At 45.5% G+C, this 25,308-nt stretch overlaps 1 protein-coding gene and 1 long non-coding RNA gene across 5 annotated transcripts; one reads left to right on the top strand and one right to left on the bottom strand.

Annotated features, from left to right (window-relative positions):
- Nucleotides 1-54: 54 nt before the first annotated feature.
- Nucleotides 55-19,280, top strand: LOC114487055 (uncharacterized). Its single transcript, XR_003681663.2, has 4 exons — nucleotides 55-171; nucleotides 1,228-1,350; nucleotides 14,620-14,836; nucleotides 18,540-19,280. It is a non-coding gene; the product is annotated as an uncharacterized lncRNA (long non-coding RNA).
- COMMD4 (COMM domain containing 4) lies at nucleotides 9,226-15,551 on the bottom strand. Of its 4 annotated transcripts, XM_028495073.2 has the most exons (9): nucleotides 15,471-15,485; nucleotides 14,574-14,639; nucleotides 11,290-11,361; nucleotides 10,998-11,063; nucleotides 10,757-10,796; nucleotides 10,343-10,462; nucleotides 10,078-10,158; nucleotides 9,592-9,768; nucleotides 9,226-9,505 (listed from the first exon to the last, which is right to left on the bottom strand). In XM_028495073.2, exons 2-9 carry the CDS (start codon nucleotides 14,631-14,633, stop codon nucleotides 9,465-9,467), a joined length of 657 nt encoding a protein of 218 aa, XP_028350874.1. In that variant the 5' UTR covers nucleotides 14,634-14,639; nucleotides 15,471-15,485; the 3' UTR covers nucleotides 9,226-9,464. The 4 variants fall into 4 exon arrangements, with proteins under 4 accessions (XP_028350874.1, XP_007120784.1, XP_054944098.1 ...); XM_007120722.4 differs by lacking the exon at nucleotides 14,574-14,639 and having other exon boundaries at nucleotides 15,471-15,551; XM_055088123.1 differs by lacking the exon at nucleotides 15,471-15,485 and having other exon boundaries at nucleotides 14,574-14,730.
- Nucleotides 19,281-25,308: the final 6,028 nt, after the last annotated feature.

The following is a 25,308-nucleotide window of genomic DNA, read 5'->3' as shown; positions in this document are numbered from 1 at the left end:
TGCCCGGCGCCGGCGGGATCCGGCGTCAGGTCTGAGGTCCCGGGTTGCAGCTGTCTCTGTGGCTCTGAGAAGCCACCCGGCTAGTCCGGGACCGGGTCGGCACTCCCAGCAGGAAGCAGAAGCACCGTCCCGAAGCAGAGGCGCCCGCAGCTGTGCGCAGGGCGCGAACAGGTGCGCGATAAATGCAGGCTCTGGGGACCCGGTGTTGGCTCTAAGTTTCAACGCTAGTCAGACATAACAAGTAAACATCATCACCACGGGTGATGAAGTGTAGCCAAGCAGCCAAAGGCAGGAGCCGAGAGCAGAACCTACTTCCGATGTGGAGGAGGGTCTCTGCGATGACATTTAGGCTGAAACCTCAGAAGGAGCCATCCGGAAAAGAGAGGGGACGAGTCGCTACGGCAGGCGGAAAGAACTGCCAATGCAAAGGCTTGGAGGCTGGAAAGCGAGCGATTGACCCACTCAAAGAAGGTGGCTTGGGGGAGTGGCTGAGAGTTGAGGACAGACACACAAGCAAGGTCTGGTCTGGTCCGATCCGACCTCTGGAGGCCTCTGTAAGGAGCTGGCCTTTCATCCTAAGTGTAGCAGGCACTGGTGCCTGACCCACAGCCAGGATTCATACTACTTCTCCTTCCTCCTCCCTTAATCTATTTATTCATTTATTTTGACAGAAGTATTTTAAATGAGACAATGCCTTTATCGAGCTGGTAAAGTTAACAACTTTTTAAAAAAATATTTATTTATTTATTATTTATTTATTTTGGCTGCACCAGGTCCTAGTTGCAGCATGCTGGATTTAGTTCCCTGACCAGGGATCGACTGCAGCTCGGAGGCTTAGCCACTGCACCACTAGGGAAGTCCCAACAATAACTTCTTAATATTACCTAATACATAGCCCACATTCAGATTTCCCTAATTGTCCGCAAAATGTCTTTGATAGCTAGTTTGTTCAAGGCAGAGACCAAATAAGGATTCTGTGTCTCTTCAGTCAGTTTAATCTAGATGGAACCACCCTCCCCACCTCTTACCCACCTCACCTCCTTTTTTTTTGGTCTTCATGATACTGACCTTTCTGAAGATTCCAAGCCAATTGTCCTTTGAGATGCCCCATCACATTCTGGATTTGTCTGATGTTTCCTTGGGTGTCGTTAACTTGTTCCTCTATCTCTAGTTTTCCCTGCACACCAGAAATTAGATCTAAAGCTTGAAAATACATATGTCTCCTAGGTGCTGCTCTGTACTCCAAACTGCATCACATTAGGAGGCGCCTAACATCTGGTTGTCTCACTTTAGTGAGGCTGAAATTGATCACTGGTGAGGCTGTGACAGCCAGACTTCTGTGTTGTAAAGGTATGTTTCACACCTTGTGACCACTAAGTAATCTATGGGGTGATTTCTTTGTTTTGTTGGTCTATTTTTGTTTGTTTAAATTAAGTTAAAATGTACATACAGTAAAATTCATCCTTTTTAGAGTGTGAGTTTTTTGGTTTGTTTGTTTTTGGTAGGTTTTTTTTTTTTTTTTTTTTGGTGGTGCCTTATGGCATGCAGGATCTTAGTTCCCCAGCCGGGATTGAACCCGTGCCCCCCTGCATTGGAAGAGTGGAGTCTTAACCACTGGACCGCCAGGGAAGTCCCTAGAGTGTGAGTTTTGACAAATTCATACACTCATAATCATCACCACAATCAAGAGATAATACATTTCTATCACCCCCCTAAAATTTGCCCATGCACCTCTTTAGTCAACACTTACACCATACTCGCTGGCAACCACTGATCTGTTTTCTGCCCCTATAGTTTTTGCCAATATCGTACACAGGCATATCTCATTTATTGCGCTCCACTTTATTGCACTTAACAGATATTGCATTTTTTTTTTACAAATTGAAGGTTTGTGGCAATCCTCCATTGTCGGATGATGGTTAGCATTTTTTAGCAATAAAGTATTTTTTAAATTTATTTTATTGAAGTATAGTTGATTTACAATGTTGTATTTCTGCTGTACAGCAAAGTGATTCAGTTATACATTTATATATATATTCTTTTTCATATTCTTTTCCATTATGGTTTATTACAAGATATTGAATATAATTCCCTGTGCTCTACAGTAGAACCTTGTTGTTTATCCATTCTATATATAATGGTTTGCATCTGCCAATCCCAAACTCCCAGTCCATCCCTCGCCCACACCCCCAGCAATAAAGTATTTTTTAATTAGGGTTTGTACATTGTTTTTTTAGACACAATGCTATTGCACACTTAATAGACTACAGGATAGTGTAAACAAAACTTTTCTATGCACTGGGAAACCAAAAAGTTCATGTGACTCACCTTATTGCCATACTTGATTTACTGCAGTGTTCTGGAACCAAACCTGCAGTTAACTCCGAGGTATGCCTGTACATGGAATCTTCAGCACGTAGCCTTGTGCGTCTGCTTTCTTCCTCATAGCATAATGCATTTGAGAACCATCCACGTTGTTATGCTTATCAATCAGTTCATTCCTTTTTATTGCCGAGTAGTATTCCACCGTGTAGATGTACCAGCGTGTTTATCCACTTACCAGGTGAGGGACATTGGGTTGTTTACATGTGGTGATTCTTTAGCACCACGCAAATACCCAGTTTCACATCACATCAACCTTTCACCTAACGGCTTTATCATCACTGGTGATCCTTGCCTCAATCAAGTATTTAATTGGGAGTTACAAAATGGTGATTTTCTGATTCTGTCATTCCTTCTACATTAGCTGGAATTCTTCTGTAAAGAAGAGATTTACTTCATTGACTAGGGTTATTTGGGTATTCTGAAATACTAAAAAGACAGGATAAATTCTGAAACCCTTCTCTTTAATTATCAATTTTTAGACTAAGAATTTGGTGCAGTAATATCCAATGGTGACAAATTAGAATTGATTTGGGGGGGTTATCTTTTATGGACTCAGATTTTTTTCCACATTTAATATCTTTAAATTTGTTGCAATCTTTATCTTTTACCCCCACTTGTTGAAAGAGTACTATATTAGTCTTTGGGGCTATACAAACAGGGATATACAATTCCCATCCTTATAAATGGCTGGTAAAAGGCGGGTAGTAAATACAAAATTAATGCAGTGCTACAATAGCAATGAGAGGAGATTCTATGGGATTCTGTGACAACACAGAAGAGGGAATGCTACCTAGGAAACCAAGTTCATATACATTTGATGAGACTTGGAAATTTCTTTGTGACTTTTTTGTCTGCCACTTTATTTGTGCTTTGTTTATTCCCTGTGTTTCATTTTGTCTTCTTTTTCTTGCCCTCCTGTGGGCTACTTGAACATCTTTTAGAATTCCAGTTTGACTTACCTATATTGTTTTTGAGTGTGTTATATTGCATACCCTTTGAAGTGGTTGCTGTAGGTATTACACTATACACATGTGTGTACTCGTCACAGTTCACTGGTGTCGACATTTTATCAATTTGAGTAAAGTATAAAGAAACCTTACTTCCCTTTACCCTCCCTTGTTTATAATAACCTTAAATATCTATTCTACATACATTGAGAACCACATCTAACAGTATTTTGTTTTGCTTCAACTGTCAAACATATTTCAAAATACTCAAGAGAAGGAAAGTCTACTGCATCCATGTTTTTAGTCTTTCCATTGTTCTTCCTTCCTGATGTTTCAATATTTCTTCTTCTATCATTTCCTTTCTGTTTAGAGATCCTCCTTTAGCCTTTTTTTAAAAAATTTTTATTTTATATTGGAGTATAGTTGATTTACAATGTTGTGTTAGCTTCAGGTGTACAGCAAAGTGATTCAGTTATACATATACATATATCTATTATTTTTCAGATTCCTTTCCCATATAGGTTATTACAGAGTATTGAGTAGACTTCCCTGTGCTATACAGTAGGTCCTTGTTGATCATCTATTTTATAAATAGTAGCGTGTATACGTTAATCCTGACCTCCCAGTTTATCCCTCCCCGCCACCTTTCCCCTTTGGTAACCATAAGTTTGTTTTGTAAATAAGTTCATTTGTATCATATTTTAGATTCCACATATAAGTAATATCATATGACACTTGTCTTTCTTTGTCTGACTTACTTCACTTAGTATGATAATCTCTAGGTCGATCCATGTTGCTACAAATGGCATTATTTCATTCTTTTTTATGGGTGAGTAATATTCCACGGTATATAGGTACCGCATCTTCTTTATCCATTGATGGACATTTAGGTTGTTTCCATGACCTGGCTATTGTAAATAGTGTTGCAATGAACACTGAGGTGCATGTATCTTTTTGAATCATGGTTTTTTCTGGATATGTGCCTAGGAATGGGATTGCTGGATCATATGATAGCTCTGTTTTAAATTTTTTAAGGAACCTCCATACTGTTCTCCATAGTGGCTGTACCAATTTACATTCCCACCAACAGTGTAGGAAGATTCCCTTTTCTCCACACCCTCTCCAGCATTTATTGTTTGTAGACTTTTTGATGATGGCCATTCTAAATAGTGTGAAGTGATACCTCACTGTACTTTTGGTTTGCATTTCTCTAATAATTAGCGATGTTGAGCATCGCTTTTCATGTGCTTTTTGGCCATCTGTATGTCTTCTTTGGAAAAATGTCTATTTTAGATCTTCTGCCCATTTTTTCATTGGGTTGTTTGTTTGTTTTTTTAACAATTTATTTTTATATATATTTATTTATTTTATTATTTTATTTTTTTGGCTGCGTTGGGTCTTCGTTGCTGCGCACAGGCTTTCTCTAGTTGTGGCGAGCGGGGGCTACTCTTCACTGTGGTGCGCCGGGTCCTCGTTGCAGTGGCTTCTCTTGTTGCGGAGCACAGGCTCCAGGTGCGCAGGCTTCAGTAGTTGTGGCACGTGGGCTCAGTAGTTGTGGCTTGCAGGCTCTAGAGCACAGGCTCAGTAGTTGTGGCGCATGGGCCCAGTTGCTCCACGGCATGTGGGATCTTCCCGGACCAGGGCTTGAACCCGTGTCCCCTGCATTGGCAGGTGGACTCCCAACCACTGTGACACCAGGAAAGCCCTGTTTGTTTTTTTGATATTGAGCTGCATGAGTTGTTTGTATATTTTGGAGATTAATTCCTTGTCGGTCACATCGTTTGCAAATATTTTCTCCCGTGCTGTGGGTTGTCTTTTTGTTTTGTTTATGGTTTCCTTTTAGCCTTTTTATTTTTAGATTAGGTCTGCTGGTGACAAATTAGTTATCCTTCATCTGTGAATGTCTTGATTTCCCCCTTTACTCTTTTTAAAAATGCCTTACAATTTTGTCATTTTTCAAATTGAAGTATAGTTGATTTACAATACTATATTAGTTTCAGGTGTACAACATAGTGATCCAATATTTTTATAATTATACTCCATTTAAAGTTATTATCAAACGTTGACTATATACCCTGTGCTGTACATATGTCCTTGAAGCTTATTTATTTTACACATAGTAGTTTGTACCTCTTAATTCCCTATTCCTATCTTGCCCCCCGCTTCTGTCTCCCCACTGGTAACCACTAGTTTGTTCTCTATATCTGTGAGTCTATTTGTTTTGTTATATTCATTCATTTCATTTATTAGATTTCACACATAAATGATATCATACACTAGTTGTCTTTCTCTAACTTATTTCACTAAGCATAATACCCTCCAGGTCCATCCATGTTTTTGTAAATAGCAAAATTTCATTATTTCTTATGGCTGAGTGATATCATATATATATCTATATATACACACACACACACACACACACACACACTATGAACATTGGGGTGCATGTATGTTTTGAATTAGTGTCTTTGTTTTCTTCAGATAAATACCCAGAAGTAGGAATGCTGGATTACATTGTAGTTCTATTGCTAGTTTTTTGAGGAACCTCCGTACTGCTTTCACAGTGGCTACACCAATTTACATTCAGACCAACAATGTACAAGGGTTCCCCTTCTCCACATCCTTGCCAACATTTGTTATTTGTGGTCTTTTTGATGATAGCCATTCTGACAGGTGTGAGGTGATATCTCATTGTGGTTGTGATTTGCATTTCTCTAATAATTGGTGATGCTGGGCATCTTTTCATGTGCCTGTTGGCCATCTCTATGTCTTCTTTGGAAAAATGTCTTTTCAGGTCTTCTGCCCATTTTTTAATCAGGTTGCTTGTTTTTTTGATATTGAATTATATGAGCTATTTATGTATTTTGAATATTAACCCCTTATCGGTCATATCATTTGCAAATATTTTCTCCCATTCTGTAGATTGTCTATTCATTTTGTCAGTGGTTTCCTTTGCTGTGCCAAAGCTTTTAAGTTTAATTAGGTGCAATTTGTTTAATTTTGCTTTTGTTTCCTTTGCCTTAGGAGACAGATCAAAAAAATATTGCTACAATTTATGTCAGAGTGTACTGCCTACCTTTTCTTCAAGTTTTATGGTATCCAGTCTTAACATTTAGGTCTTTAATCCATTTTGAGTTTATTTTTGTACATGGTGTGAGAAAAATGTTCTAATTTCATTCTTTTACCCCCCCTTTACTGTTGAGGTGATTTTCGCTGAATATAAAATTCTGGGTTGACACTTCTTTTCTTTTAGGGCCCGAAACGTGTTGCACTTTTTGTTTCTGGCCTTTGTGGTTTCTGATGAGATATTCAGTCATTCGCATTGTTTCCCCCCTATATGTAAGGTGTCATCACTCTCTTGCTGCTTTCAATTTTTTTTTCTTTAGTTCTCAGAAGTTTGATTATGACGTATCTTGACATAGATTTCTTTGGGTTCAACCTGTGTGGAGTTCATTCAGTTTCTTGACTCTGTAGGTTTGTGTCTTTTGCCATATTTTGGAAAATTTCAGCCATTATTTCTTTGAATACTTTTTCTGTCCTACCTTCTTTCTCCTCACCTTCTGGGACTCTGACAACACAAATACTAGATCTTTTGTTATAGTCCTACAGGTCCCTGAGACTCTGTTTTATTGTTTTGTTGTTGTTGTTGTTTGTTTTCCAAACTATTTTCTCTCTGTTGTTCAGGCTGGGTAATTTCTATTGATTTATCTTCAAACCCACTGATTCTTTCTTCTGTTGTTAAGTCTACCCATTAAGATTTTTACTTGGGTTATTGTAGTTTTCAGTTCTAAAATTTTTATCTGGTTCTTTATATCTTCTATTTCTCTGCTGAGACTTGAGGCATTTTTATGATAGCTGTTTTAAAATCCTTAGCATAGAATTCTAACAGCTGAGTCATTTTGGTGTTGGCATTTGTTGTCGTTTTTCATTCAAGTTGAGATTTTCTTGGTTCTTGGTACAATGATTTTTTAAATTGAATCCTAGACATTTTGGGTATCATGAGATTGCATCTTATTTAAATCTTCTCTTTTAGCAGGCCTCCTCTGACACAGTACCAGTGGGGAAAGGGGTATGCCACCTCCTTATTGCTGGATGGGGTGGGAGTCTAGGCTTCCACTCAGCCTTTGCAGTCAGGGGTCGAAGAGGGGCTGCAGTTCTGCAGGGTGTGGCTGGAGTACAGCCGTTACTATCTGTAACTTTTTCTGTCCTGCTGGACTGTCCTTTTCCCGGTCCTTTGCCTAGAGAGTAGGCTTTTGTTGGGCCTTCCTTTGTCTGTGTGTTGTTTCTAGGTGGATGGCTTCTCCAGCACCCAGCTTGGGATACATGAAGCAAAAAGAAAATCTAAGGAATTCTCTGCTGTGTTGTTCTTCAGGTCTTGAGGTCTAGCCAGTCTGCCTTCTTCTTGTCACCTTTCATAGTCTTATGTTTGTTTTATATATAACATCTAAGGTTTTTAGCTGAACTTTGTGGAAGGAATAGAGAAAAGCCCATCTGCTCCATTTCTCCAGAAGCAGAAGCCAGGAGGGGAGTGAGTCCTTATATCTTTGATGCTTAAATTGTCCCATCTTTAGCCAGTGGGATGAGCTGGCTCCTGTTGACATTACTTATTATTCTTTGATAGCTTCCTTGGACCCCGAGATGTTCTAGGCTTACCTTGTATTCTCCCTGCCCCACACCTGGAATCAGTCTGTTCTACAAGGGACCCTAGTTGGCCTAAGCCAGTCCTGGGAGGCCATTTGTCTTAGTCTGTTCAGGCTGCTATAACAAAACACCATGGACTGGGTAGCTTTAAAAAACAGACATTTAGGGACTTCCCTGGTGGTGCAGTGGTTAAGAATCCGCCTGCCAGTGCAGGGGACATGGGTTTGAGCCCTGGTCCAGGAAGATCCCACATGCCGTGGAGCAACAAAGCCCATGTGCTACAACTACTGAGCCTGAGCTCTAGAGCTCACAAGCCACAACTACTGAGCCTGCGTGCCCTGGAGCCTGTGCTCCGAAACAAGAGAAGCCACTGTAATGAGAAACCTGTGCACCGCAACAAAGAGTAGCCCTTGCTCGCCGCAACTAGAGAAAGCCTGCGCACAGCAACGAAGACCCAACGCACAGCAACGAAGACCCAACGCAGCCAATAAATAAATAAATAAATAATTTTTTAAAAAAAACCCAAAAAACCAGACATTTATTTCTCATAGTTCCAGAGGCTGGGAAGTCCAAGTTAGAGTCAGAATCAGTTCGGGCTCTCTCCCGCCTTGTTAGACAGCTGTCTTCTCGCTATGTTCTCATATGGCCTTTCCATGGTACATGCTTTCCATGGTACAGAGAGTCTGTCTTCCTTTTCTTATAAGAGCGCTAATCATCACAAGGGTCCCACTCTCATGACTTCATCTGAACCTAATTATTCCCCAAAGCCCCACCTCCTAAAACCAACTCACTGGGAGTTGGGGCTTAGACCTATGAATTTGGCAGGGGGTGGGGAATGGGTGCATCTCAAACGTTCAGCCCATTATCCCATTCCACTTGCCAGTGAGTGATTCAGGCATGGGCCTTCTCTCTTCCTAAAGAAGATGACAGAGAGGCAAGGGCTCTCTCCTTTCTCTACCTGGGGTATCTGGTGTTGGGGCCACCCACTTGCTGCCAGCCTAAGGACAGGGCCAGCACAGAGAGGGCAGAGCCAAGGGCATCATAGGACTGGGAGCTAGAACCCTGATTTTCCTGTCTACAGACAAGCTGTTTCATTTTGGCTCTCGTTCTGCCTCAACCCTGACCTGCCTCAATCAGCAGCTGAGAAAAGAAAAAAGAAAACGTGCAATAGGTCAGGGAGGTCAGTATGTCACTTGGTCTCTCTCATGAAAACCTCTGATCTGAACCCAAAAGAAATCCATGCACACACTTCTTTACACTTCTTACACTTCTGTTTATTCTTTCTTCTCATGAAAACCACTGACATGTGCCTTACATAGGGGAGGGAAGACAATGCTGCAAGAGTGTTCAGGATCCCTAGGCTGAATTCGCAGGTGGTAACCTAGGAAGCCAGACATCCAGGAGGCCAGGCCCCTAGGGTCCTGGAGCTGGGGCACCCCCTGAAGAGAAGTTCAGAGGGCAGCTCCACATGGGCCCCATGAGCTCTTCTTCTCAGCCCAGGGAGCTCATCAGGGTCTGGGCCTGCTTCAGTTCTGCAGGGGGAAGAGGTAGGTGGGCAGGCGGCAGTTAGGCAGGATCTGGGAGGGCCCCTTACCCTCCAGGTACAGCTGAGCCTCACCTGCCAGGAGGACCTGGAACTTGTCTGCTGAGAGGGACATGGTAACAGGCTGGGCCGGGGCACCCGAGGCAGCTGCCACCTCCAGCCGCAGGTGCACCATGGGCTCTTCCACGGACTGCAGCAGGCTAGAACTCAGGGTGTAGTCCACCCGCCAGCCCACGCGTGTCAGCCTATTCACTGCAAGACCGAAAGGGGCTCAGGGTCACAGGCAGGGGAGCCAGGCAGCCCTAGCCCATACCCTGGTTCAACCCTGAACCCTTCAGGGCTATGTGGCCTTTGAGAAGCTCTCATCCCTCTGATCCAGGAGCTCAGATTACCCACAGCAGATCTCAGAGGAAAGAAACCGGGGCTGGTGTCAGGAATCCCAGCTCTGTGACTGCTCGACATGTGATGTGGTTAAGTCTCCCTTCTGAGGACAAACACCTCCCAAGCCAAATGCACCTTCTAGAATGGAGCCCAGCCCCCACCCGGGCACCCCACACTCACCTCGCAAGCTGCAGGCCCGCAGGTGCTCCTGCAGGGAGCTTTGCTTCTCCTCATAACAGCGACACAGGCTGGCTGCATGCTCTGGGGGCCGAAGGGAGGTCCCCTGAGCTAGCAGGTGGGTGCTGGGGCTTAGGCCACTCAAAAGGGCAGGTCTCAGGCTCCTGGCCCAGAGAGGGCAAGGTGCATCTCAGGGTCACACAGCCTGACCTTTGCCTGGCACCCCTTGGCCCACAGGTTACCCACCTGCCTGCCCTCGTCCCCGTACCTTTGGGCAGCCCCAGCTGCTGCAGTTCACTGGACAAGGACTCGCCATCCACGCTGTGCTTGGCCGCACTGGAGAGGATGAAACTCAGCACTGCCACTGTGGCCTTCACATCACCCGACTCTGGGGGGAGCCATGGGTGGAGTGGGGGGTGTCACTGTGGCCCCAGCCACCTCCTTGTGACCCCACTATCTTCAGCTCAGAGCCCCCAGGCCTCCTTGAGCCATAAGCACCGCTACTGCCCCACTGGGAGCAGGCAGAGGACCCTACAGGGCTGGCAATGTCTTTCTTCCCTCATGCTCCTCTGCTGAGGCAGGTGGGTCAGAGTGGGCTGTTGGGAGGAGGGGCCTCTGTGCCAGACCCCAGGCTGAGTACCCGGGTTTGCCCAAAGGTCTGCGGGCCCAGTGAGGTACTCACCAAACCTGGCATCAGCGGTGAGCTTCAGGATCTTCTCATACTGTGGAGAAAGGAGGCCCTCAAGGGGTGCCGGACCCCTGCTCACCAGCCCCCAACCCCTGGCCTGGATCCTGTGGTAAAAGGACACGCGGTATCCAGGAAGGGTGGGAGCTGATCACCCGTCTCCCTGGGTCTGGTGCATTTTCAGGGCAGTGGGGGTCACAGGGTCATGGGACAGTGGGGTGCGGGGCCCTGCACTTACATCAATCCCCTGTCCCAGAAGGTCCTTCAGCACCTGGCTACACAGCAGCCTCAGCTTCACGGAGGACTGGAGGGGAAGGCCTTACATCAGCCAGACTGACCCACCTCACCCCTCCATGCTGGTGGGCTGGCTCAGAGAGGGCTGGCCACATACATGATCAGTCACACAGCATGTCTGGATAGACCGAGAGCGCTGAGGCCCCAGCTCAAGAGTGCCCTCACCACCCTCCACCCTCAGAGCCCCCAGCCGCAATCCCTCTCTGCCCCCACCCCCAAGACCCCATGCACTCAACAATTTTGGCCAGCGTGCTGATCTCTGCCAGGACCCAGTCAGGACAGTCCAGGTCACCACAGAACCGGAACCTCTGCAAGGGAGTGAGGTAGGTGGTCAGGCTGGAGGGCCGGCTGACGTATGGCCAGGTGTCTCCCACGCTACCGCTCCTCAGGGTCCCTGCTCCCTGTCCAAGATGCGTGCCCTCTGGCCCACTTGTTCTCCCCTACTACCAGGCTGTTTGGAGAACCCTCTCCCTGACTCACCCCGCCACCAAACCTTGTTCTCATGGCTGTCCCAGGCATTCATGTGCTCAGCAGACATGACTGGGCACCTTCTCCATGGGAGAGCCCACTCTAAGCGCTGGGGGTACAGCATGGAACACAACAAAGTACCTGGCCTCAGGGTGCCGGTGACCATCTCACCTTCTCCTCCTTTCCCTCCCCAGCTCAGGCCATACTGGCCTCCCTGCTGCTCCTGTTGCAAATTAAACGTGGCTTGCTCTCTCACTTCACTCAGGTCTCTGCTCAAATGACACCTCTTCTGATGGACTTTCTCTATGTTTTGTTGTTTTTTTTTTTTTTTTTTTTTTGCGGTTAAGCGGGCCTCTCACCGTTGTGGCCTCTCCCGCTGTGGAGCACAAGCTCCGGACGCGCAGGCCCAGCGGCCATGGCTCACGGGCCCAGCCGCTCCGCGGCACGCGGGATCCTCCCGGACCGGGGCACGAACCCGCGTCCCCTGCATCGGCAGGCGGACTCTCAACCACTGCGCCACCAGGGAAGCCGCCGACTATGCTTTCTTAAATAGCCCCTCACACAAGGAAATTTGGGGGGTCAGTGGATGTATTCATTATCTTGATCATGGTAATGTTTTCATGAGCATATACGCATCAAAACTTATTGAACCATATATTTACACACACATGGTTTGTTTTATGTCGATTTTATCTCAAGGAAGCTGTTAAAAAAAAACAAAACAGCTCTTCACCATCATGCTTTAGCTGTTTATCTTTCCTTCTTGATCTCCATGGCATTTATCACAGAATATATCATGTTTTATTACTTATTCAAGGTCCATCTCCTCTGTTAGGATGCAAACCCACCTGGTCAACCACATCTTGACAATATCCTCCACCCCCCGATCAACTGTCCTTTGTCCTGTTTCTGTGGCAAAGCTCTAACGCACAGCAATATACATGTTCCTCTTCCCACGCCTCTATCTGGGCTGCTTACAGGTGATGGGAACAAAACCCGCAAACTGGGTACACGGTCAGTCCACGTTCTCCTGATTCTGCTGGGCCCTCAGTGCAGCCCCATAATCCCATGTCCTCTACTTGGCCCCATCGTTCACCTTATCAGTCACTTCAGACCTGCTCCATGACCCTTCAACCTCCAATCCTCCTTTTCACCTGTCATCCCCCCGATCACACCTGACCCCACTGCACTGGGGCTTCTACATGGGCCTCCAATGAAGTTCTCTAGCCATGGTCACAAATGACCTTCTTCACTAAATCTAGTCTTTCTCTTCCTTAACTCCTCAGCAGCATCTGACACAAACCCATCCTTCTTCTTGAAGCCACATACTCTTCTGGATTTCTCCCTATGGCCTGGCCTCTGTCTCATTGTCTGGCTCACCCTCCTTTCCCCAGCCCCCAAATGGTGATCCCTGCAGACTGCCTACTGTCATTATTCTGGGGCAGGGGACTGGGACTGCCGGTGAGGTGATTGGAGTGTTAAGGACAGCCTTGTACTTCTTCTCCTACTTCAGGAGTTTTTACCCATTTTGTGGCATGGACTCATCAGGCATCTGGTGAAGTCTATAGGCTTTTCCCAAAATGATGTTTTTAGATGTATAAAATACACAGGAGGGACTTCCCTGGTGGTCCAGTGGTAAAGAATCTGCCTTCCAATGCAAGGGATGCAGGTTCAATCCCTGGTCAGGGAACTAAGATCCCACATGCTGCGGGGCAACTAAGCCCACGTGCCGCAAGTAAAGAGCCCGTGTGTCACAAACTACAGAGCCCACGCGCTCTGGAGGCCACGCCACAACTAGAGAAGAGAAAACCCGCACGCCACAACTAGAGAGAAGCCCGCGCACTGCAAGAAGCGCCGCAACGGAAGATCCCACATGCCGCAACGAGGACCCGACTCAGCCAAATAAATAAATAAATATTTTTTAAAATACATAGGAAAAACTCCATAGTAAAAGAAACGAATTAAAAGTTATCAAAATAGGGAGTTCCCTGGTGGCCTAGTGGTTAGGATTCTGGGCTCCCACTGCCATGGCCCTGGGTTCAATCCCTGGTCAGGGGACGTAGATCCTGCAAGCCGCGTCGTGTGGCCAAAAAAAAAAAAAAAAAAAAGTTATCAAAGTATTCAAAACAAATTGGTGATGTGACATGTGTTTCATGTCAAATAATGACAGTAATTTAGAAATGAGCATAAACAATATGTAAACAATGCCAACAGCTGTAATGTGATATGAAAATATCTGATTTCTATTAGTGACAGTCAGAGGTGCTGCTAATCATACTGGGGTTTGTTGCCAACACTCATAATTGAATAAAATACTAAATTTCAGTTTGAAGTTAGCCAAAATTGAGAGGTAATATTTTTCCTAACTTCATGGGTCCCTGACTTCTATCCACAGAAGTCTTCTACCATCTCTGCATTTTTTCTGACTTCTACCATCTCTATATTATTTACTTTTTTACCATAAGCACGTGTTCCTTGTGCACTTTCTTAAAATGCTGGCTTTTCTCTAGGTTCTGTCCTAGGTCCTCTCTTTCCAATTCATATTTTGGCTGAGACAGTTACACATTTCAGGGTTCAATGATCATCTTTGTGCTGATGACTCCCAAATTTATGACTGCCACTGTAGATTCTCTTCGGAGCTCCAGACACTTAAATCTAGACCGTCTCCTAGCCAGCTGCACCTGGCAGCTCAGACGCCTCACTCAGCACGTATCAAAGTAACTGGTTCTCTTCCAGCTGAAACCTGCTCCCACCCCAGTGAGCACCACCACCTGGGAACCAAGCCCAGACCCCTCCCTCTCCTTTTCCCCTCATGCATTTAGTCCCTGAGCCCTGCTGATTTCCCCCACTTCTATCTCCACTCTCTCCACCCTAACTCAAGTGACTACCATCTCCTGCGGGGCCTGCTGCCCCAGGCTGGGCTCTCTGTTCCCCTCTTGCTCCCTCCACAAGTCAGCTGAAAGGCTCTTCCTAGCTTCCCAGCACCCTCTTCTTAAAGTCCAAACTCCTCCATGTGGCTCTCAAGACCCAGCAAGCTTTGGTCTATGCTTACCTGTCGAGCTTTGTCTTTCACTAGCCTGCAGTTTCTACTCTTCCAGGTGATGAAATGCATTCATTCCTAGGGAGCCATGCTCTCTCTCACCTGAAGTCTTTGAATGCTGTTCCCTGTCTGAAGATACAGCCTCCCACCAGCCCCGCTCCACACCTCCTAACCCCTGGTACGCAAACTGCACTGCACCCAGCTAGCTTTCTTCCCTGCTCCCAGGCCCTCATATGATGTCATCCTTGGGTCGCCTCCCTGACACTATGCACAAGGTGAGTTTGTCCCCTTCCCCTCAAGTCTTAACTATGACTGCCCATCCAAGCTTCCAACTTGGCCCTTCCCTCCTGCAGCCAAAGTCTCAGTGCCTGGCACAGTGCATGGTATACAGCAGGCACTCACAATCTGTTGAAGGAATGAATGGATGTATGAGTTGGGAAATCCCAACCCCAAATCTACTCCTTTCTGGCTCTGGGAAGAGCGAAGGGCCTTCCTAACAGTGCAGAAGACTGAGCTTAATTGTAAGCAAGTTTTTCTCCAGGTCCCACAGGAGCACTGGGAAGTAGGCACCTTTGGGAGGGCCTGTTGGGGCAGAGGAAGGCCTGGAGGGACAAGCCCCAGCTCGTGTCCCGGGGGTGCGCGGGTCCTTCCTTCCCGTCAAGGCACTCCTAGCCTGCCGGCCCGCCCTGCCCTACCCATCCTGCAGGGAGGAGGGTGAAGGGAGGCTTTTTTCTACCAGAGCCTCGGCCCTCACGACTGCACCCAAGTGTCTGCTGAGGGGCCCGGCAGACTTCCCATCTCCTCGCACCCGGCGCCCCACCCTGCCCGCAGCCGCGGCAGTGAGATTTGGGGTCTCTTACTCTGCCCGCCCCCAGCAACCACTGCCTGGCATCACCCCTCATCCCTCACCATCGCGCCAGGAAGCCCGCGCCCAAGACTTCCACCTTCCTGTCGCGCCGGGTCAGGTGATGTGGAGGTCACGTGACGCTGGGGCGGCCTCCTCGGATCGGGGCGGGAGCAAGTCGCCCAGTTCCGAGCTGCTGGGGCGGAATACCGGGTCCCTTTCTCAGTCCCCAGAACCTTTCCCTGGAAAGGACCAGCGCCAACCCCCAGGTTAACTGAGAACAGAACCAAAGCAGTAGGAAGAGGGACTGGAATCCGTTTAATTTGTTCGCCTTAAGGGAGCGAGAGCCTTCCGTTCTGCCGGGGTATTCAGGTCGTCTCCATGTTTTGCGTCAGTAAGCAATGCCACTACATACAGCTGTGGGCTGTGGCAAAAGACATATTTTAAAAATTTATTGGAATAGAATGCACATACAGGAAATTGTACGTAGTGTAAACACAGAGCTTAATGAATTTTCTTTTTTTTATTAATTAATTTATTTATTGGCTGCGTTGAGTCTTCCGTTGCTGTGCGCGGGCTTTCTCTAGTTGCGGCGAGTAGGGTCTACTCTTTGTTGTGGTGCGCGGGCTTCTCATTGCGGTGGCTTCTCTTGCTCCAGAGCATAGGCTCTAGGCACGCGGGCTTCAGTAGTTGTGCCTCGTGGGCTCAGTAGTTGTGGCTTGCAGGCTCTAGAGCGCAGGCTCAGTAGTTGTGGCGCACGGGCTTAGTTGCTCTGCGGCATGTGGGATCTTCCCAGACCAGGGCTGGAACCCGTGTCCCCTGCATTGGCAGGTGGATTCTTAACCACTGCACCACCAAGGAAGCCCCTTAAGGAATTTTCATAAACTTTATACCCCATGTAACCAGCACCCAAATAAGGAAACATTACCAGTACCCCAGATATCTCCTTCAAGTGCCTAGGTATTTTATTTCATTTTGATGAATCCCTTAAGGTGCCTAGCAAAAAGGCCTGTAACAGTTGATACCCTCAGGAGAACTGTTTTGCAGCTTCACCAACATCAGATGTTTATCTTAATTTTTCCCAACCTAATGGGAGAAAAATAGGTTGCTTTAAATTGCATTAGTCTGCTTACTTGTGAGTTTGAGCTAATGGCTAGTCTAGGAAAACTTAAGTTGCCCATGTTCACTTGAAGAGGGAAAAACAAACAAAAAAAAACAAAATAGCAACAAAAATACACTAGAGAATAGACTAATAACCAAAGAAGAAATTGAACAGTTTAAGATCTGTCTTCAATTCCATGCCCCTCACCCATACACTAGGCCCCGCTTGTTTTATTGTTGCAGGCTTTCAAGCTTTCAAAGTACAGATAGAGCCTATGGCAATTAAACTGCTCCCTAAATAGAAAGATATGGAAAGCTAATTCCTGCTAAAGAGCTTTTTAAAAATCATAAACGTCAGCATGTTGAAGTCAAGAGTGTGTTACAATACACCATATCAATAAAAATTTTTATTTTAAGAGTATAAGAATAGTTCCATTTGTATTTCATCATCTCAGTAGGTTAAAGAACTGATAAATTTGGGAAACCATTTTTTTTAATTAAAAAGAAAAAAAAATTAGTAATAGATGAAAACTGCCTTAAGTTGATAGAGTATTTGAAAAACAAAACAGCAAACATCAAAAAGACAGATTATTTAAAATTGGAAATAAGGCAAAAAGGTGGGTGGCATGTCCTTTTAATGTCCTACTGGAGCACTGTCTCACAGATTTGTTTCACAAATAAAGATTATTTGCCTATTTAGGGTAGTGGTTCTCAGACTTTACAGTGTATCAGGATCATCTGCTGGGCTTGTTAAAACAGTGTTGGGCCCCACCCCCAGAGTTTTAAATTAAATAGGTCTCAGATGGGACTTGAAAATCTGCATTTCCAACAAGTTCCCAGGTGTGCTGAGATTTCCAGTTTGGGGACTACACTTTGAAAACCACTCATGTAGGAAAATGTACCTGAGAAATTATGTTAACCCACAGATTTCTGTCCAATAGAAAAGTTAACCCCAAAGATTACAGTTTTATTGCCCCATGGGAAATTATCAGATTTTGTCTCTAAGTTAGCACACACTTCAAAATGCCTTTGCCAGTGCACTAGAAATACTCCTCAGAGTGTTCTTCGAGTTAGCTTGACCATCTTACTGTTCCCTCATTAATTGAATAAAATATTTGACATGCATTCCTTCACTTGTATGAAAGTCATGTTTTTCATTTTTGCAAATTAAACTTTGATAGAGTATACTTGTGTACTAGCCCTGGACAGGAGTATACAGATACTAGTGTATATATATATATATTTTTAATATTTTATTTATTTAGCTGCGCCAGGTCTTAGTTGTGGCACAATGGGATCTTCCTTGCCACTTGCGGGATCTTTAGTTGCAGCATGTGGGATCTAGTTCCCTGATCGGGGACCGAACCCAGGCCCCCTGCATTAGGAAGTCTTAGCCACTGGACCACCAGGGAAGTCCCACTAGCGTATATTTTAATACTAGACGTATTCCCGTTAAAGTCAGAATCAGTAACGCACTCTCATTATTGTGACCCAACATTGTCCTAGAGGTGTTAAGGCCAGGGGTTCTCAACTGGGGGTGATTTTGTCTTCCGGGGGGATATTTGGCAATGTCTGGACATACTCTTAGTTGTCACAACTAGGGAGTGCTGCTGACATCCAGAGGGCAGAGGGCAGAAGCCAGGGATACTGCTAAACATCCTACAAGGTGTAGGATGGTCCCCAGTAACAAAGAATTAAAAGGTGGTCGGTGGCCAGTGGAGTGTTCTGGAGCACTGTATGTAGACCAGGTTCTCCAGGCCCACCTGGTGCAGAAGAGTCAGAGGTCCACAGGTGAGTGCCTGCTCGTCCCAGCCTCACACACTTCACAGGTGGAGAGAGGAAGGCTTCGTAAGGAGGTGGAGGCAAGCAGGGGAGCCCAGGCCTCATCTGTCTGACCTCCTGCCTGCCTGAGAGAAAGCCCCAGGTCAGTGCTGGGAGGGTCAGTCCAAGTTACTGAGCCCATAAGAGGAGAGCCCTGACCAGAGCCCTGGGACCCTGGGCTAGTTGAAGACCCTATCCTTTTGCCCCCACAGATCATCATGGGAGTCCGGTCCAGCCTCTGGCCAGGATGTGATTTTCTGGCTTCTAATGCCGAGGCCCCTCACCTTTCTCTCTTGCCTGCCACACTCGTGCAGCCCCACATCGGAGGTGAGTGTCTCCTTGAGGGGGTCTGAGGGGCTGGCGGCGCAGGCCCATGGTCCAGGGTCAGTTCCTTAGGCTGGACCAGGGGGCCAGTACCAGACAAGTCCCTGTGCATCTTCACCCTCAGCCAGGCCTTCCCACATGGCACAGTAGAGCCACGGCTGCGGGCAAAGGGGGACCCAAGGACTGACCTCCGTGAGACTGGCAACCTCCTAGCGGCCCTGCAGGAGCTCTGGCCCCCCAGACCCCACCTCAAGCCCCATGTCCATCCAGTCTGCCTCCCCAGGCTTCAGAAAACATTGGGCTTTGGGGACTTCCCTGGTGGCAAAGTGGTTAAGAATCCGCCTGCCAGTGCAGGGAACACAGTTTCAAGCCCTGGTCCGGGAAGATCCCACATGCCGCGGAGCAGCTAAGCCCGTGCGCCACAACTACTGAGCCTGTGCTCTAGAGCCCACAAGCCACAACTACTGAAGCCCACGCGCCTGGAGCCCGTGCTCTACAACAAGAGAAGCCACCCAGTGAGAAGCCCTTGCACCGCAACGAAGAGTAGCCCCCGCTCGCCGCAACTAGAGAAAACCTGCGCGCAGCAACGAAGACCCAACGCAGCCAAATATAAATAAATAAAATTTAAAAAGCCAACAAACATTGGGCTTTGTACCCGCTACTCCTCACACTAGGTTCCCTGTCCAGGAGGCTGCTGAAAGGGGAACTGGTTGCACCTGTTGGAGAAAGGTCTTAGGAAATCACCTTCTTTGGGATTAGTTCCACCTTCATTCACTCATTTACCAAATACTCACTGTCTCTTTCTCTATGTCAGGCTCTGGGGTGATAGGTCAAGCAGGGTGTGCTCTACAACAAGAGAAGCCACCCAGTGAGAAGCCCTTGCACCGCAACGAAGAGTAGCCCCCGCTCACCGCAACTAGAGAAAACCTGCGCGCAGCAACGAAGACCCAACGCAGCCAAATATAAATAAATAAAATTTAAAAAGCCAACAAACATTGGGCTTTGTACCCGCTACTCCTCACACTAGGTTCCCTGTCCAGGAGGCTGCTGAAAGGGGAACTGGTTGCACCTGTTGGAGAAAGGTCTTAGGAAATCACCTTCTTTGGGATTAGTTCCACCTTCATTCACTCATTTACCAAATACTCACTGTCTCTTTCTCTATGTCAGGCTCTGGGGTGATAGGTCAAGCAGGGTGCCCACCGTGAGGAGTTCCCGCAACTCTGTTGGTTGTTTTATTTTTAAAAAATATTTATTTATTTGACTGTGCCGGGTCTTAGTTGTGGCACACGGGATTTTTTTGTTGCAGCATGTGGGATCTGGTCCCCTGACCAGGGATTGAACCCAGGCCCCCCGCATTTGGAGCGTGGAGACTTAACCACTGGACCGTCAGGGAAGTCCCTTCCCTCTCTGTTTAGAGACAGACAGACAGGCAGACTCAGATGTCTTCTGATTGTATGGGCACCCAGGGTTGAGAAGGGGAAGCCCTCACTCACAGGAGGTGATGGTAGGTGTGAATGTGGAGGGGGTGTGGGTGACCACGGGGCAAGGGTGTCCAGGCAGAGCCCAGCTTGTGAAACTGGGGTGGGGACAGGCCCTGCTCTATCTGGAAGGCTTCCTGACCCTGCCAACTGCAGGCCCTGGCTGGATCACAGGTAATGGCTTCATGTTGATTTTTCAGAATGATAGTTGGTACATTTGAATTATATAACTAAACATTATTGCAATAAAAATCACAAAATACAGAGAAGTTAAAGAAACAAAAATCAGTAAACCCCTTCTCTCCCCAAATAACTACTCTATAACAGCCCTTTCTGACTTTTTTCCCATGCATACGCAACTCTGACCCAATAAGAAATGTACATTTGGTCTTCACCATGGGTTCCTGACACAGGGCTCCTAAATCCCTTGGAGTTTCCTGGGCAATAGGAGCCTCTTTTGTTCTAAAGAGGTGACTCTGGGTGGGCTCCTGGGTAGCTTCAGGATGGGAGCTGGTCGCCAGGAAGACCACCAAGCCATGATTAGAAGCTTGGAGAGGGGCTGCAGAGTGAATTAACTGTTGATTCTGCCTACACGATGAAGCCTCTGTAATGATCTGTGAACCACACCCCAACTCCATGGGGACAGAAGCTCCTGTGCTCGGGACCCCTCCAGACTTTGCCCTATGTGTCTCTTCATCTGGCTGTTTATCTGTATCCTTTATCATACCCTTTAATGAGCCATTCGCAGTTTCACTGTACCGGCCGTGTGTACTTAGACATGCATGGCTTAATCTTTGAGACAAGCATATGCTACTGGCAGGATCAACCAGGTAGTTACTGGGGCTGCTGGCACCAGACTTGCCCTCCAATGGATCCTTGCGAAAAGATTTACTTATCCTTTATTATATAGTAAATTGGTGAGCATAAGTGTTTGCCTAGCTTCTGTGAGCTGTTGTAGCAAATTATCTAACCCGAGGAAGGGGTGGTGAGGACCCTGATTTGCAGCCAAGTTGGACTGACGGGGGGACCGACTATTTGGCGATTGGTGTCTGAAGTAAGGGGCAGTCTTATGGGACTGAGCCTTATCCTGTGTGGTCTGATGCTATCTTTGGGTTGACAGTGTCAGAACTGAATTGACTTGTAGGACACTCAGCTGGAGAATTGGTTGGTGTGGGGAGTAACCCACATGTTTGATGTTGGAGTATTCAGTGTGGAGGAATAGCGTTTTTCCTTTTAGCAAATGTGAAAATAAGCTTTATAAAATAGTATCCTACCCTATATTCTGTTTTGGAACCTTATTTTTCACTCAGCAGTGACTAGTGGTAGGCTTTGAATAGGCCAGGAATTGTGTGGGCCCTGCCCTGGGTTCCAGCAGCGGTGAGAGCACTGGGAGAGGAGCCTAACCAGGCTGCTGGGTGACCTTGGGTAAGTCTCTGCCCTCCTCAGAGCCTCGATTTTCTTGGTCAAATTAAGGGTGTGGGTAGTACTGGATCAGTGTCTGAAAGTCAGAACTGCCATATAAAGCTGGGCAGGCTGTGCACTGCACAACTCCAGGGGGAGGAGGAGGGGTATTCTTGTCATAATCTGTGTGACTGGCGTGCCCAGAGTGAGTAATGAATGGGCCCTGCCCGAAATGTAGTGTGTGAACCTGTTGGTACAGGATTGATACAAGATGATTTTAGGTCGTATGCAAATGCATTCATTCTTATAGTTACCTTCTATTTGTAGTAAATGATACCGATTTTCCACTTGAAGAGCTTATTAAACCACATTTGTTGTTTGTTGGTTTGTTTTGGCCGTGCTGTGTGGCTTGCGGGATCTTAGTTTCCCAACCAGTGATCAAACCCGGGCCCTCAGTAGTGAAAGTACTGAGTCCTAATCACTGGACTGCCAGGGAATTCCCTCCCCAGAGTGTCTGATTCAGTAGATCTGAGGTGGAGCCTGATAAATTGCATTTCTAACAAGTTCCCAGGTGATGTTGTTGCTGCTGGTTCAGGGACCACACTTTGAGAATCACTTACCAACTTGCCTTTTTATTATTTTTATTTTTTTATATGATAAAATATAATAAAAATAGATTCATTATAAGGAATTGGTTCAAAGATTATGGAGGCTGACAAGTCCCAAGATCTACAGAGTGAGTCAGCAAGTTGGAGACCCAGGTGATCTGATGGTGTTGTTCCAATATGAGGATGGCAGGCTTCAGACCAAGGAAGAGCTGAGGTTTCAGTTTGAGTCTGATGGCAGGAAAAAGTCGGTGTCCCAGCTTGAAGGCAGTCAGGCAGGAGGAATTCTCTCTTTCTGGGGGAGGATCATCCTTTCTGTTATCAGGCCTTCAGTGGGTTGGATGAGCCCTCCCTGCTTCCAACCCCAGCCCACCCCGACCCACCCATATTAGGGAGGGCTTTACTCAAGACTATTGATTTAAATGTTAACCTCACCCCAAAACACTCTCACAGAAACACCCAGAAAAATGTTTGACCAAATATCTGCAAATTGCCTTTTTAAATACATTTGTTTAGGTTTTAAAAATGAGTAGATGTTCAACATCACTAACCATTAGGGAAATGCAAATTCAGACCATGGTAAGAGAACACTACATACTTATTAGAACAGCTGAACTAAAAAGTAGTGAGCTAAAAAGTAGTGACAATATCAATACAGATGAAACTGGATCTCTCATATGTTGCTGATAGGAATATAAAATGGTACAAACACTCTGGAAAATAGTTTGGCAGTTTCTTTTAAAAACTAAACATATACCTAATATGACCTAGCAATTGCACTCCTGGGCATTTATCACAGAAAGATAAGAACTTATGCCTGCACAAAACCCTATATATGATGGTTCATGGCAGATTTATTTGTAAGAGCCCCAAACTGGAAACAGCCAAATATCCCTCCAATTAATGGTGAAGCAAACTGTTTTATATCCATACTGAAAACTACTATTGTTGACCTTGGAAATAAAGTTATTTTACTAGCAAAAATGGGTTTATTTGGAAATGGCAGAGGAGTTGCAATTCTGGATAAGCAAGCTACAGCAAAAGTCATAAGCAAGTCCAACAAACAAAGGAGAGGAACATTATTTTATAGAGTAAAAGGAGGAAGTTAAGAGGGTTTGTTCTGAATGAAAGTCCGTTGGAGAAAAGTGAGAGTTCAGGGTGATGGTGGTTTCTGTTTGGCTGAGTTGGGGAGGTAGTCAATGTCTTGTAGAAGATGCAATGTACATCTTTTCCTGTTGGGGTCTGTAATTGACAATTCTTCCTGTAATTGACATGGAGTGGTACTGCGCAAGAGCTCCTCCTTCTGGCCTTCTGACTCCATTTTAGTGAGATTTCCCTTTATTTTCACACTATTCAGCAATAAATAGGGACAAGCTATTGATACAAGCAACAACTTGGATGGGTCTCAAGGGTATTGTGCTGAATAGAAAAAAAAAAGCCAATCTCAAAAGGTCAATAGCATATGATTCCGTTTATATAGCAGTCTTGAAATGACAAAATTATAGAGATGGAAAGCAGATCAGTGGTTGCCAGGGGATACGGATGGTGGGAGGGCGGAAGGTAAGGTGTTACTACAAACCAGTAGCAGAGGGAGCTCTTTGTATTGATGGAATAGTTCTGAATCTTGATCATAGGTGGTTACATGAATCTACATGCGATAAAATGACATAGAACTATACATTTGGTATTGTTTTGATATTGTACTATACTTATATGTAACCATTGGAGGAAACAGAGTGAAGGGTACACAGAAACTCGCTGCAATATCTTTGAAATCCCTGAATCTATAATGATTTCAAATAAGTTAAAAAATGAAAAATGAAAAAGAATTGATTTAAATTAAAATATTAAGTAAAAAAAATCAACAGTATACAGGTCTGGCAAAAATTGACATAGTAAATGACTGAGCATCTCAAATCCATCTAATGTACAATTGCCCCCCACCAGGCCACCTGCAGGAGGCTGGGGCTTTGGACTCCTCTCCTGCCTGGCATTGGGGTAGGGTTAATACAGAATGCACAGTGAAATTTAGAATTCTAATAAACAATTAGAATTTTTTTAAAACAATTTTTTTTAGCATAACTGTGTCCCATGCATTATTTGGGACATACTTAAGCTAAAAGAAATTATTCCTCTAAACTCTTCAATGTATTTAATGTGATTATTTTTTATGCCCCTGTCTCCTAATTCTAATATCTCAGCCATTTATGAGTCTGCTTGTGTTGACTGGTTTTTCTCTTAATTTTAGGATACATTTTCTTGCTGCTTCACATGTCTAGTAAATTTTATTTATTTATTTATTTGTTTGTTTTATATTGGTTGCGCCAGGTCTTAGTTACAGCACTTGGGCTCCTTAGTTGCAGCATGTGGGCTCCTTAGTTGTGGTTCGCCAGCTCCTTAGTTGTAGCATGTGAACTCTTAGTTGCAGCATGCATGTGGGATCTACTTCCCTGACCAGGGATTGAACCTGGGCCCCCTGCATTAGGAGCATGGAGTCTTTAGGACCACTGCACCACCAAGGAAGTCCCATAAATATTTTTTTATATGCTGGACATTGAATATACATTGTAGAGATTTGGATTGTGTTATTGTACTCTAAATAGTGCTGAGTTTTGTTCTGGCCAGCAATTAAATTACTAATGGATTAACTTGATCATGTATGTCAAGGCTTTGTTTTAGGTTTTGTTAGGATGTGTCTTTTCCCATTTTTTCCTTATGCCTAGGGAATCTTCCTTACTCCCAAAGCATAGCCTTTGAGGCCCTCATGTCAGTTTCTGGGAACGTCCTTCTTTGATTCTTTGGGAAAGTAGTTATATGATCTCCACCTAATTTACTGCAGCAAACGTCATGTCCAGGCTTCAAGGAGCCATTCCAGCAGCATGTTAGAGCTCCAGGTGTTGTTGACAGGACATTAAATTCTTAGTCACAGGAGAGTGCTCCCAGGTCAATAAATTCTCATGTATACAACCTTTTATTCTACTCTTGGCCCAATACCCTTGTCTTCTCTTATACCTCCTCTCCCAAATTCTTCCAGTATATATTAGCTCCTGCAACTCTTTTGGAGAATAAACTGTTTCGCCCAGAGCAGGATTGTACTTGTGATCTTGGGCTGTGATGATGACTGACCCTAGTTATTGGTCTGGTGGCGATGTGGGGCAGCAATGAGAAGGGCA

Source organism: Physeter macrocephalus, chromosome 11 (assembly GCF_002837175.3).
Source record: "Physeter macrocephalus isolate SW-GA chromosome 11, ASM283717v5, whole genome shotgun sequence".
Lineage (NCBI taxonomy): Eukaryota > Metazoa > Chordata > Mammalia > Artiodactyla > Physeteridae > Physeter > Physeter macrocephalus.
This window is presented reverse-complemented; position numbering and strand designations above follow the sequence as displayed.

What these genes read in the sequence shown, in the direction of transcription:
- COMMD4 (XM_028495073.2), bottom strand. Translation starts at nt 14,633, where the DNA reads ATGCATTTCATCACCTGGAAGAGTAGAAACTGCAGGCTAGTGAAAGAC. An exon ending in CACCGCTGATGCCAGGTTTG is followed by an intron (nt 10,463 to 10,756) that starts GTGAGTACCTCA and finishes GGCTCCCCCCAG; the next exon opens with AGTCGGGTGATGTGAAGGCC. An exon ending in GCAGCTGGGGCTGCCCAAAG is followed by an intron (nt 10,159 to 10,342) that starts GTACGGGGACGA and finishes TTCGGCCCCCAG; the next exon opens with AGCATGCAGCCAGCCTGTGT.